At 46.5% G+C, this 13,844-nt stretch overlaps 1 protein-coding gene across 2 annotated transcripts in view; it reads right to left on the bottom strand.

The window, feature by feature from the left end:
- The window catches only part of LOC147659154 (E3 ubiquitin-protein ligase TRIM39-like), a 376,357-nt gene that overhangs the window by 335,456 nt on the left and 27,057 nt on the right, over positions 1-13,844 (bottom strand). For both annotated transcript variants that reach the window (XM_086951936.1, XM_086951935.1), the window contains exon 2: positions 10,078-10,173. In XM_086951936.1, the coding sequence (XP_086808062.1) occupies positions 10,078-10,173 (96 nt within the window). The remainder of the gene's footprint in view (positions 1-10,077; positions 10,174-13,844) is intronic.

The raw sequence follows: 13,844 nt of genomic DNA, 5'->3' as shown, positions 1-13,844 counted from the left end.
TTGTGCTGAAAAGATTTTATTTTTCCTAGCTCACCTGAAAAGACATGAGGAAATTCATTTATTAGTGCCTCCAATTCAGGACTGTCTCTCACAGCAACTACTTGATTCTTTGTCCCAGGCCTAAGTTGCATGCCAAACAGGCCTTGGTGGAACCAGCCTAGGATATTTAGCCCCTTTTCAGCCACATATATTTTCCCAAAAATCCTCCTTCCCTTAAATTCTAAAATGTCTTCAAAATATCCCGCTACTGTAATCTCACGTTCTTCATACGAGACTGCTCTTTGATCAGGAGGAAGGAGCACCTTGTTAGGCCAAGTAGTACGAAAAAGATCCAGAGTGATCATTGAAATGCGTGCACCAGAATCAACTAACAGGTTAAGAACACGGTCACCTACTAGTATGTTAACGTAAGGGTCTACACATAGTTCGGGATCACCTGTAATGACCCCATCATCTCTTACAACCACAACCATGTTGCACAAATCCTTAGTTACATACTCATCTTCCGTTTGTAAGGTATCAGAATCAACCACACATTTCACAGGATTAGACTTAAAAAATGTTTTGTTCTTTCCCATCTGACACACTTTGGCAAAGTGTCCCACTCTGTTGCAATTTTTACAAGTAACAAATTTTGCAGGACACCTCCCATTCAGACCATGCGGTCGGTTACCACAACGAAAACAAATGTTTGTTCTATTAAAGAAAGAATTCTGCTTATCGGTAGATTGTTGTCCTTCTGGAAACTTATTGAACGGGGGTTTTGTGTCTTTCAACTTTACTGCCGTGACAGTCTCATTCTTCTTTTCTTCTAGCTCTTTTACAGAGATTTGAGACGTTTCTATGCTTTTCGCTACCCTAATTGTTTCTTCCAAGGTAGGATTTCCCAAGGATAACAGTTTTTGTTTAATTGTCCTATCAGTGCATTTTGCTATGAACTGATCTCTTACCAACTGGTCTGTAAAATTCTCAAACTGACAGTCTGAAGCAAGTCCCCTCAGTGCAGTTATGAAGTTGTCAACATCTTCACCAGTATTTTGTGTGCGTTTAAAAAAATTGTGTCGTAGAACTACAATGCTGGGTTGAACATCAAATCTTGTTTCAAGTTTTTTTAATGTCTGTTGGTAATCATCTAGAATTTCTCCCTCAGTTAGTACTAACTCTGGAAGATGTTTGTAAATCTCTCTGCCCTCAAATCCAAGTGAGTGTAACAGGATGTACTTCTTCCTTTCTGCACGATATCTGGACGCACCAATTGCGCCAATATAAGTTTCAAATCCATCAAACCATTTGCGCCACTTGATAGGCGGATCACCAGGTGTTTCTAGAAAAGGAGCAGGTGGTAGAACTCCTTGCAAGGACATGGTGAATGAATCCAGAAATATGGAAAACGAATTAAAATTGTAAGAGAAGTGGAAGCTAAACGTAAGGTAAAGCTGGTGCAGAATGAAAAGACAAAAAAATCAATTCTGTATTGCCAAAGTCCTTTATGACGACTTTAAGTAACTTTGCCTGACTGAGAGAGGTGTGTTTTATGATGTCACAGCATTGTTCGAGTGTTCTCTCAAAATAGAATTGCTCCGTGAAATTTCCTCTCTGAACAAGAGAGTATTGTCTGTTTGTGACGTAGACAGTGGAACACAAGCGTGTAACAGGACTGCTGATGCGCTTCGTTCTGGCCAAAATGACGTGAAGTGAACGATGCGTTTCAGGCTGAAACGCAAACGTCACAGTCACGCAAATGACGGTGCGTGCGTCACGTAAAATTTTCAGTTGCTGGAACGCATTTCCTAGTCTTGCGTTCCAGCGCAGATGGCACAAAGCGCATTAAAAAGTAATTTACAAAAAAATCCAGTTCCCCGCTCTCAAATTGTCCACAAGCACTAGCGTACAGCATGCGCGGCTTACCGCAGTACAGCTACGATCTAGAGGAGTACCAGGTGATGAAGATACTGATGAGACGACGTTTCGACGATGTCGAAGGACGTAGAAAATAGTCGATGAGTGTCTCCAGTTGGCGGTAATAAGATCGTCGATGCCGCGATGCTGGAAAATACGAGGTGATGGTTTAAATTGTAGAACAGCCAGTTGTTTGCCGAAAACGTTCAGAAGTGGTGGGTTCGTGTGGGTTGTTCAGCGCCCGTCGCCAAAAATAGATGTAGTAAACCGCAACAGACTTGGAGGGTTTAACTGTAGGTTTATTGTAGAAGCTGACAACCCAAGCGGAGAACAGGACCATCTATAGTCCAGGTAGAGACAGAGATCACCAACTGTCCCCAGTGGAATACTCAGCGCAGCTGAACCACATAGAACACTGGCAACCTAGGACTCTAAGACAGAGAGGAGAACATGCATAGCTAAATACAACCTAAGATACTACAACATTGTTGTCCCATCGGATCTTTGGACAGAATGTAACATTTCTATAGATTGGCCCAAAGAAGAACCAGCTCGAGATAAAGTAGCAGGTGCACCTTCAGATGATTGCAAATGTATTTTTGCCTCTGAACTCTTTTTGTCTCTTCATCTATCTACTCCTTTTCCATTGATTTGTTGACTGAGTTTGTGTCATTGACTGTATCTGCTAAATGATTTATCTTTCCCATGTGAAATTGATGGCGTTTGCACTGTGAATTTGTATTGAAAGAGTATTCACCTTTATGTTTGAAATTTAGATAAAACTTACCCAGAGTCTGTGGTTATTTCACTGAGATATATGAACTAGTTAATAATAATATTAATAAAAATAATAATCTTTATTCGGCATATATAAAAAATATGACCATGAAAGATACGCATTCATCAGAACAACAATACAGTACATTTGATCATCATATAATAAAAATAAAGAAGACAGGACAATCAGGGCACCGCATAAACATAAGGAGCAATGCTCAGAAACATCTTAAAACATTAAAAGACAATAAAAAAGTTGTACCACACACACTCCCCACTAATGCACCAGGTACTTAAAGGTGTCCTTCTTTTATATTGCCCTCGTGTTTTTTAGCTTTCAAGCAGATCTTAAAAAATGTGTGACACATGATAATGCAAAAGCATCAGGGGACAGTTTTAAAAAGTGTAAGGCCACCCGGGCATGCTTAAAATTATGTTTCCTTAAGAGCCCCTTAAGATACACTCTTCTCGGGAATGAGTATTACGTACACAAAAGAACAAAGTGGAGGGTATCCTGTGGAGACCTTTTGTCGCAGCCACAGGGCCCTTTTTGTTCTAAAGGTGCTGTATACCTTGCCGGTACAGCCAGTGAGTGGTGTAACAAGTTCAGTCTGAACCGTGTGATTAAAAATCGATCATGAGCACTGGTTAGAATAGTTAAGTACAGTTCAATACTTTGTGTCGACCTGACTAAAATGGGATTTCTGACTGCAGGCTTTTTCAGTTCATTTTCCTCCCCTTGGGCCCCAATTAATTTGGAAAACATCTTTGACAAGAACTTTATCCCAGGGATTCAACTTATCAGGGCGACCAAACAGCTCTGCCCTGCCCAGCATCGTAAGGGAATCCTTTACATATTTTAACCACAGGATTTTTAACGCATGATCCAAGGAGAGACAGTTTTGAATTACTTTCCTATTAAAACCTGTCTCCTCATTGGACCACATGTTCACCCAACAAGGGAGGGCTTTCACAGCCAGTAGGTCAGAAATATACCTATACCCCAGCTCCTCATGAACAATAAATGTGGGGGTACTCTGGGGGACTCTCAGCAACTGCCCAAAATACCTGTTTTCTTCATTCTGTATTTCGCTTATCCTGGTAAAACCCCACGCTTCGCTTCCATATAAAATGGACACGTAAGGCAAGTCTGTCTGCGCCCGTCCGGGCCTGGACCGCGCCCAGCGGCAGGATCCCTGGACCCCGCGAACGTCATGATGACCAACACCGCTACGATGCCAGAACCCTCCACGCACTCACGATCACACACCTGCTTCCTGGCCGCCCAAAGCGTACCCATGAAGCTTTCACCTGCCAGAACTGCAGCTTCACAAGCATCCGCCCCACCATGCTGCCGACCAGGAAAGAACCCAACCACCTAAGATGCATCCTTCTCAACACCCGCTCCGCACGCAAACACGCTGTTGAACTCTGGGACCACCTCGATTCAACCTCCCCAGACGTCGCTTTCCTGACGGAGACCTGGCTGAACCCCGCCTCTTCACCCAACATAGCCTTAGCCGTCCCGGACGGCTACAAGATCTCCCGCAGGGACCACACCAACGGAGCAGGACGAGGAATCGCCATCGTCCACAGGAACACTCTCAGAGTCTTGACCAACACCGACGACACCCTCAGCACTGCCTAGCACCTGCACTTCCAGATCCACACCAACCACAACAACACCCTCAGAAGAACCCTCAACTACAGACCCCCAGGACCCCGACCACAGTTCTATGACTCCATCGCCGACTTCGTCAGCACACACGCCCTCGCCTCCAGGGACTACATCCTCCTCGGGGACCTGAACTTCCACCTCGAGAACAACAACAACATCAACTCCACCACCCTGATCGACAACCTAGCCAACCTCGGACTCGGACAACTCATCACAACACCCACCCACTCCTATGCTTGACCCCATCTTCTTCTTCAACCACACCACCGAACTCCACTGGACCAACCAACGCTGCATCCACTTCACCTTCAAGAAACCCACCGCGCACCACCGCATCCAACAGATGCCTCGCTGGAGCAAAGTCCAGCTAACCACCACCCTCGCCCAGAGCCCACTCGCCGACCCCACCAACCCCGGCCCCGCCAACGGCAACCTCAGACAGTGGATTAACCACTGCGCCAACACCCTCGCCCCGATCAAGAAACCCTCCAACAGTCACACCAACAAGAAAGCCAGCTGGTTCACTGAAGACCTCCGGGTCTCAAAGCAAAGCTGCTGAAAGCTGAAGAAGATCTGGCTCTGTGAACAAACACTGGACAGCCACGCAGCCCACAAGAACGCCACCCGCAGACACCATCACCTCATCAGTTCCGCCAAAAGGGCCTCCTTCAAAGACCGCCTAGACAACAACGCGCAAAACAGCAAAGAGCTCTTCAACATTGTGAAGGAACTCTCCAACCCCAGCTCCAACACCAACGACGTCCCACCCTCGCAAGACCAGTGCGACTTGCTGGCCACCTTCTTCCACCGCAAGATCGCAGACATCCACGACAGCTTCAATGCCACAACCGCCCGACAACCACTGAGACCTCCCCCCCCATGACCACCATCCACACCAACCTCCTGCTCTCCTGGACCAACATCAACGACCACGACACCATAAAGATCCTGAACACCATCCACTCCGGATCTCCGTCAGACCCATGCCCACACCATATCTTCAACAAAGCCAGCACATCCATTGCACCCCATCTCTGGAAAGCCATCAACACCTCCTTCGAGACAGCAACCTTCCCGGAGAGCTGGAAGCACACCGAGATCACGCCTTACTCAAGAGAACCAAGGTGGACCTCAAGGACCTCAAGAACTTCGGGCCCATCTCCCTGCTCCCATTCCCACCAAAGGTCATCGAGAAGACCGTCAACGAACAACTGACCCGCTACCTCAAGGAGAACAAACACCCTAGACCCTTCCCTGTCCGGGTTCCGCAGCAACCACAGTACGGAGACTGCCCTCATCGCCACCACCGATGACATCAAGTCCCTGCTGGACAACGGAGAAACGGCGGCCCTCATCCTCCTGGACCAGTCAGCCGCCTTCAACATGGTCTGCCACCACACACTACGAACATGCCTCCACAATGCCGGGATCCAAGAGAAGGCCCTGGACTGGACCACCTCCTTCCTCTCAGACAGAACACAGAGCGTCCGCCTTCCCCCCTTCTGCTCCGAAGCCACCAAGATCATCATTTGCGGCGTACCCCACCGCTCATCCCTCAGCACAACTCTGTTTAACATCTACATGGCAACGCTCGCCCACGTCGCCCGTCTGCATGACCTCAACATCATCTCCTACGCTGATGACACCCAGCTGATCCTCTCCCTCACCAAGGACCCCCACACCACCAAAACCAACTTTCACGAAGGAATGAAGGCCATCGCTGAATGGATGAGGAACAGGCGACTGAAGCTCAAATCGGACAAGACAGAGGTCCTCATCCTCAGATCCACCCCTTCGGCCTGGGACGACTCCTGGTGGCCGACCACACTGGGAACCGCTCCAACACCCACCGACCACGCACGCAACCTAGGGGTCATCCTCGACTCCACCCTCTCCATGACTAAACAGGTTAACGCCGTCACCTCCTCCTGCTTCAACACCCTCCGCATGCTCCGCAGGACCTACAAGTGGATCCCCACTGAAACGAGAAGAACCGTCACCCAGGCCCTGGTCAGCAGCAGGTTGGACTACGGACACGCCCTCTATGCAGGAGCCTCGGCCAAACTCCTGAGACGGCTCAAACGCATCCAGAACGCCTCCACATGCCTGATCCTCGACATCCCTCACAGCAGCCACATCACACCCCACCTGAGAGACCTGCACTGACTCCCGGTCAACAAGAGGATAACTGTCAAGCTCCTCACCCACGCGCACAAGACACTGCACAACACCGGACCAACATACCTCAACAGACAACTCATCTTCTACACCCCCACCGGCCAGCTCTGCTCCACCGACCTCACCCCTCGCCACAGTCCCCCGCTTCTGAAGAGCGACCTCCGGTAGCAGATCGTTCTCCCACCTCGCCGCCAAGACCTGGAACACCCTCCCCATCCACCTACGGCAGACCCAAGACCTGCTGACCTTCAGAAAACTCCTCAAAACCTGGCTTTTCGAGCAGTAGCAGCATTCCCCACCCCAGCGCCTTGAGACCCTCATGGGTGAGTAGTGCGCTTTATAAATGATATGATTGATTGATTGATTGCTAAGAGAAAGCCGGTACTTTCCCCAGAATGTGTGTGCCGAATGCATAAAAATTCCCCTGCCTCCTCCTTTTCCCTAGTTCCATTATGTAGGGTTTTGTTAAATTAGGTGTCAAATCCAAATCATTCATAAATCCCACTAACCCGTCTAATAGGATCTGCAAAGCATTGGTTGTGCGAGCAAGGACAACCGCATCATCCGCGTAGAGTAGCATGGGGACTAGTCTTGAGCCTACTTTAGGAGAGTCAAATTGTAATGCGGTTAATGCCGAGTCAAGACCATTAATATATAATGTAAATAAAAAAGGAGCTAAAACGCATCCCTGTCTGACCACGCTTGAACACGTAAAATAATCTGTAGTCTTCCCCTCTTGTGTGTAATCCTAATCTCACCTCATCTATAATAAAAAAAATAACAACAGTTCTCTGAGCCTCAATCTGTAACTGTGGCTCGTCTCCTATCAGGGGCTGATTATACATGCCCTCTTAATAAGCTGACAATTGCTCGGGTAAAATACTATGGGCCAGACATGGATTATTTGAATCTTTAAAACAGGGGCTATTTATAACCTTCCAAAATCGGGTGTAATCCTTAAACTCAGCGGCCTCTTCTAGATCTTCCCAAGCCTTCACTTGAAGTTCGCGTTTCTGAGTCCTAACTGCCTGCTTGTACACTTTACGGCAGGGTCCTGATCCACCCTTTATCTCTTGGTGATTGTTTCAGTGCCATCTTTAGGTTTCTTAGCGCCCTTGAGCATTGCCCATCAAACCATCTTGGTATGTCCCTGAGGGGTGTGGGTGCAGGTACTTTTAAAAGGCTATCCACTAACTGCGCAATAGCTGAATATTTCTGAAAAGACTCCTGTCCCTGTGTATCTAGATTTAAACAGTTCTGTATATCCTGCTGACCTCTCCTAAAAAGGGATTTGTTAAAAGCAACTGTGTCAACCTGCGCCCATTTCAGCTGTCTTCCTTGATCCGTTGCAGAGATCGATCCACCCGTCAGACTGTGCAAGACCAAATGCTGTTGTGGAGCAGCAAGTGACAAAGTTACCGGGTTATGGTCACTGAATATACTATGCCTAATATTGAAACTGGTAATGAATCTCCTCACTGTATGAGAGAAAAAAATAAAATCTATAAATGACGCACCAACTCTACCCTTATACGTAGGGGGCACAGATGTGTCTGGGTGGCCGACAATCAAAGCCATTGTATGGGTCAAACCAAAGATTTTTTGAAGCATACTCAACTCCCTTCCTGACTTGGTGTTCTCCATGTGTGGCCCTTTGTTTAGTGTACATTCCTGCCAATCACATTCAGTCACCCTCAAGTTAGGACACAGGTGGCAATTAAAATCTCCCACTGCTATTAATTGTGCATGGGCACGTACTTCAGCCTGTAATTTCCCTAAACAAATGCTTAATTCCTCAAAGGGTTTTGATCCCTGAAAGTTTTGCTGTGCGTTATAGAAATTAATAAATGGCAAACGGTAGTTCTTGCTAACAAATGTTAGACTCTGTGCTACTTCAGACTCTCATGGGGTCAACTTCCACCTCCCCTGTATCTTTAAATCTACAAACATGAGTAGGCCCTCGCTGGCACTTACTACACTAGACCTTCCTGCTGGACAAAAAAAGTTTTGTACCCTTCTAAAAAGAAGATATTTATGGGCTCCCATGTTTCCTGGATGGCTATTATGTCAAACTTTCTAATATAATGGAGCCACTGCTCGTCCTGAAACTTACTTGTCAAACCTGCCACATTCACATTCCACGAAATAGGTTTTAAGTCATCCAGATTTCACCTCACCTGAGGGCCCGAAGCATCGCTATTATCCCCATCTGTGCTGGGAGACCTGCTTTCCCTTAGGTCTCTATATTCATTGTGGTGGTCAGTGGTTCCCCATCATCATCCTCCTCCCTCCCCCTTTGGGCCTTGGTGTGTGTTGCCTGAATACCCTCCAATCTCACCACGCTCGCTCCCTCTGCAAGTCAATCAATGGAGCGAAAGCATTTCTTAACTGCAATGGACCCCCCTCTCCGACTCGGACCTGCTTCCTGTGTAGCCACGCCATGGGGGAATAAGAATTTAGACGGGGGTCTATAAAAGAAACCCAATGGTACTGGTTTGATCCCAGAGTCTGCCATAAATGATTGCGAGGATGAAAACAAAATCTTCTGGGCCATTGAAGGGTATCTCAGCGTGACAATCATGCAATCCCCTTAAAATATTTTCTTAGACCTGCCAATCCACCCAACCCTTCTCGCCATCAGGAAATGTCTGTGGTCTGAGCTATTAAACCCAAAATGTTTCCCTAACCAGTGGGTAGCCTTATTTATTAACTGGAGGCTAGATTTTTCCTGTGAACTATCATGTCCTGGTACCCCCAATAATACCACATTGTACGGGAAACTTGCTGTTGTGAGGTCCATGACTGGCAAATTCCGTGTGTTGTGGGCTAATTGAGCGGCGCAAAAACAACAGTTGATGGACAGAATGCAGAACAATGTTGTACATTCACTTGATGGACAGAATGCAGAACAATGTCGTACATTCACCTCAGTACACAGATCTGGGCCTAAATCCATCGTTTTTTTGCTCACCATGCCATTCCAGTTTGAACCCAGCCATATGCAAATCAGTCTTAACCCTGTCCCCCATGGGAACAGTCCAGCCTGAACTGCCAAACCAGGTCCTCCCTGGACTGGAAACAAGCATCCTAGGACCGGTTTCCGTTTTTCAGCCCTCATCAGCCAGGATAGCTTGATTCCAGTGGCATGAAGAGCATGGGACTCACGTCTGAGCATACCCGTCCCACTGGGGGTGACAAATGCAAAAACAAAAGTTGGTTTGTCAGAATGCAGAACAATGTCATACATTCACCTCAGTACAGAGATCTGGGCCTAAATCCATCATTTTACTGCTAACCATGCCATTCCAGTTTTAACCCATCTCTGTACTGGGGTGAATGTATGACATTGTTCTGCATTCTGTCCATCAACTGTTGTTTTTGCATTTGTCACCCCTAGTGGAGTGGCTCCGGTCAGTATATTTATTTGGTAGGGACTATGACCCAGTCTGTAGGCTTACTCAGCTTACTTTAAGAGGGACACACAAATACATGGACACAGACATATACAGACACACAGAGACATAGCACTCACTGCAGCCACTCACCCTCATGGTTTCATATTGTTCCTCTTTCTTGACTTTCGACTTCAGAAAATATTCCTCCTCTTTTTTCAGAATATGCAGCCACACTTGAAGCTTTACCTACAAAGATGAAAGATCAAGAAATATGTGTAGACCTGTAGAGTGTGGTCTTACTAACAAAAAAGAGTCACTATAGTACCTACTACACGTGTCCAGATTGTATGTACCAGTCATGCATTAATAATGTAAGTACCAGTTGAACATATCAGGACTGTGAGTACCAGCACCAAGTATCACAGACAAGGACGCAGACAATGGATTACCTTTTTTGGAACTGTCCTTGCCTAGAAAGACTCAGCACAAGAATCCCTGCTCCGAGTACACTACCTTCATCACTGGCACTAAATGCTACTTGACATTGTGTGCACGTTATGCCTAAATGCATAGAAACATTTCATCTTGGCACTATTTAAAAGAAGAAACTTTGCCCTAGAAACTCTTTGAAGCGTTCCAGAAAAACACAGAGCCAAGTGAAAATATCTAAGCTAACAAGTTTTATAAATGCAATAACCATTGTTGTGTAGTTCCCACTAACCCGTAGGACTACATACACTAAGGGCTTGGTGTCAACACTGATTCCAGACCCCGCAGGATATGTTGGCCTACAGACCAGCTAGCTCACAGTGCCACCATAAGTCCCCCCCTAACCTTACAAGGAAGCGAATGGACTCGGCAACTACTGAACATGACAACCCTGAGCACTCAGGGATCGTCGAAACAGTACAGAATTGTTCGCTCATTCACTGGTACTTACTTTCTCTCAGAGAAGTATACAGAATATACAGTGGGAAGTTTTCAATATCTATGTATTGAACCAACGTTATTCGTGTGTAAACTACAAGTGCTGCAATGGTTAGGAGACAGAAGCAGATAAAAGAGATTAAAAACACCAGTAGAGTAAACAGCTGATACATTTCTTCAATGGGGCTAAAGCAGTTAATATATACAGGCATATCTATACTACTATTATCTATACTACTATTATAAAGAGAGAACTTGCACCTTTTGGCAAGGTAAACTCAGGAACCACAGCGCCAATCCACACACCCAATATATTGTTGTAATCCTCAGGGTGTGTAAATGGACATAGGCTGTATAAAATAAAATAAAAACTTAAATTAAAAAATTTACATTTTAAAACAAAGTAGTCCCCTAAAACAAGCGCCAGCCGCGACGTAGCGTTAACCGTGACCTACACCTGCGTGATGACGACAGGACAGGCGGGGAGGAGCGGTGACGTGCGGCGAGGAGTGGCGCGGCACCTCAGGTAAGGCGAGGCGGGAGCCGTCCAGGCAATGTCGGTGCGGGCGGGGGCCGGGAAGTGGGGGCTAAGTCCGGAGCGGAGGTAAGGCAGAGGCGGGCGTGCACTGCAGCAAGTGAGGTTGCCAGAGAAGAAGCGGCGGGAGATTCTACACCACTCTGCGGCGTTCAGGGCAGCCCGACTCGGCATTCGTCGCACACTAACGGTCAGTGATAGAATAATGGCCCACCTGGCTGCGGCGCTACATTACTGGCATGATCGGCGCGGGGGGGGTCTGCCAGCAGTAACGCGAACCTTTGATGTTTGCGCCTTGAAATGACAAAGCATGCAACACCCAAACGTAAGGAGCAGACCAGGTTGTAACACGTTTTGTGCCAACAGCTCCGCTTAATACTCAAAAGTCCGATGCAGAGTCCTGCTCGCGTCGTCAGACATCATGTCAGGCCTACAGCTCTACAGACAAACCAAACTGCAGCTAGAAGCTTTATCGAGGAGCAACTCTCCCTCTCTTCTGCTAGGCCTCTGCTGTTAGAGCTGGGGGCAAAGCAGTCGAGCCGTCGCCTAGAAAGAGAGCCTTCATACACAGCAGAGACTTGGCATAGCACTGCACATCTCACGGAAAGGCGCGTGAAGCTTGAATACACAGTAAGGAAGAGGTCAGAAATGTCTTTTATTTTTTTAAATAGTTTGAAGTTCTCTGATTGCGATCTGTTGTGTTCATCATGTATTTAAATTAGATGCAATTGACATGAATACTGTTGCACACTGCCTACGCGTCGCAATTCCTTCCTGTAAAAGTGGTTACTTTCGTAATCTGTGCCAGCCAGCCTCCCTGTGGCATACAAACCCCAAAATGCTGTATTACTATCAGCACATTTCACTCATCATCATCAAAGTGAAATGACGGGCTCCTGCAACAAACTGATTCTTGGAGCATTTTATTTGCTTTTGTTAATGACAAACTTTCAGGGCAGTTGTAACTCATGTTCCTGACACCCAGCCAATCCCACGTTTTTTGGCTGGGTGTCTGCAAAATTAGATACAACTGCCTTGTGCTTTGGAGCAGTTTTAGTTTTTCGTTACTCAAATAGGTGTAATTATTGATGTTTATATGTTTTTCTTGTCTTTATCGCTTGATTTTGCTTGCGAGACAGTGTCACTCATATTTGTTGAATGTCACTCATAATTACACTGAAATTATGAAAATGTCACACGTAAGCAATCTGAAACCTTGGCAGCTATGGTGGGGATGCAGCTAATACTACTGAGGGGGCAGCGGGGGCTGCCCAGCCCCTTAGCCTCCTCTTCCTCTAGCATGAGAGGCTGGAAATCGTCCCTCAATTTGGTGATTTCCAGGATACGGGGAGGGGGAGGGAAGGGGGGAGGCAGAAGAGGAGCGAACAGGGTGGCGAGAAATATGGGGTAAAGGTTAAGGGGCTGCAGGGTGCGGGGAAGATGAAAGAAAGGGAGAAAGTGATTTGGGAAAGGAGGAGGGGAAGAGTAGAAGAAGGAAGAAAAGATTGAAATGAAGTTAAGAGACGCAAAAAAGAAGGAGGGGCAAAAGGTGTTCGAAATAAGTGAAAGCAAAAAGCAGGAGCGATAAAGAGGAACGGAAGAGTGCAAGGGGTAAAACGGCAGAGAGGTACAAAGGCTTGTGAGTGTTGAAAGAAGAATCAGATGAAGGGGGTGAGGGTGAAGGAGAAGAGATAAGGAGGAAAGGAGAACTTTGTAAGAGAAATAGTCGAGAGTTGGCGGTAAAGTGAACAGCGAAGAGAAAAAACAAAGATGAGGAGTGAAAGCACAATAGCAGCTGTGATGAGGGGGGGTAAAAAAATGCACAAGAGGTGGGGTAAAGATTTCGAAAATGGTATCTACTAGAATATTTCAGTGCTTGCCTCCTCTAGAACGTTTTTTTATTTTTTAAAGAGTCGGTCGGGCTAATCCCTGCTACAGCCCACATAGTATGTAGTACTTGCAAACAGAATAACCGCATCACGGCGGACATGCTTATATTTAAAGAATGATTTATCGGAACAGCAAGGATATGCTTTGTTTTAGCAACACAGCACCCTCGTCATACCTTCTGAGCTTCACGAAAAGACCTGAGAAATGACCCGAGGCATTTCCTACATAGCCCGAGCCTGGTGCTTAATTAAAGCGTCTGTTTCAAGACTCACAAGCAATATGCTGCTTAGGCCGCTTGTGGAGAGCAGAGCACGAGCACCCTCCCATACGGAAGAAGCACTCTACCATGAAAACTAACCCCAGAACTCCCAGCGCGTTTAGGTGACCTCAAGATGCCATAATGCACTGCAAGAAACAACCTGTGGGTGGAAAATAAAATGTCATCTTTTAAACAAACAAGCATTTCAATGCAATAGGTCTCGCATTAGGAAAGTTTGAGCTATTGGTCTTGTAAATGACAATTTTTTTATTTATATGTTGGTTTTGAAAATAGCGAAATTAATAG

The sequence above is a fragment of the Lissotriton vulgaris genome, unplaced genomic scaffold (genome assembly GCF_964263255.1).
Source record: "Lissotriton vulgaris unplaced genomic scaffold, aLisVul1.2 SCAFFOLD_980, whole genome shotgun sequence".
Lineage (NCBI taxonomy): Eukaryota > Metazoa > Chordata > Amphibia > Caudata > Salamandridae > Lissotriton > Lissotriton vulgaris.
This window is presented reverse-complemented; position numbering and strand designations above follow the sequence as displayed.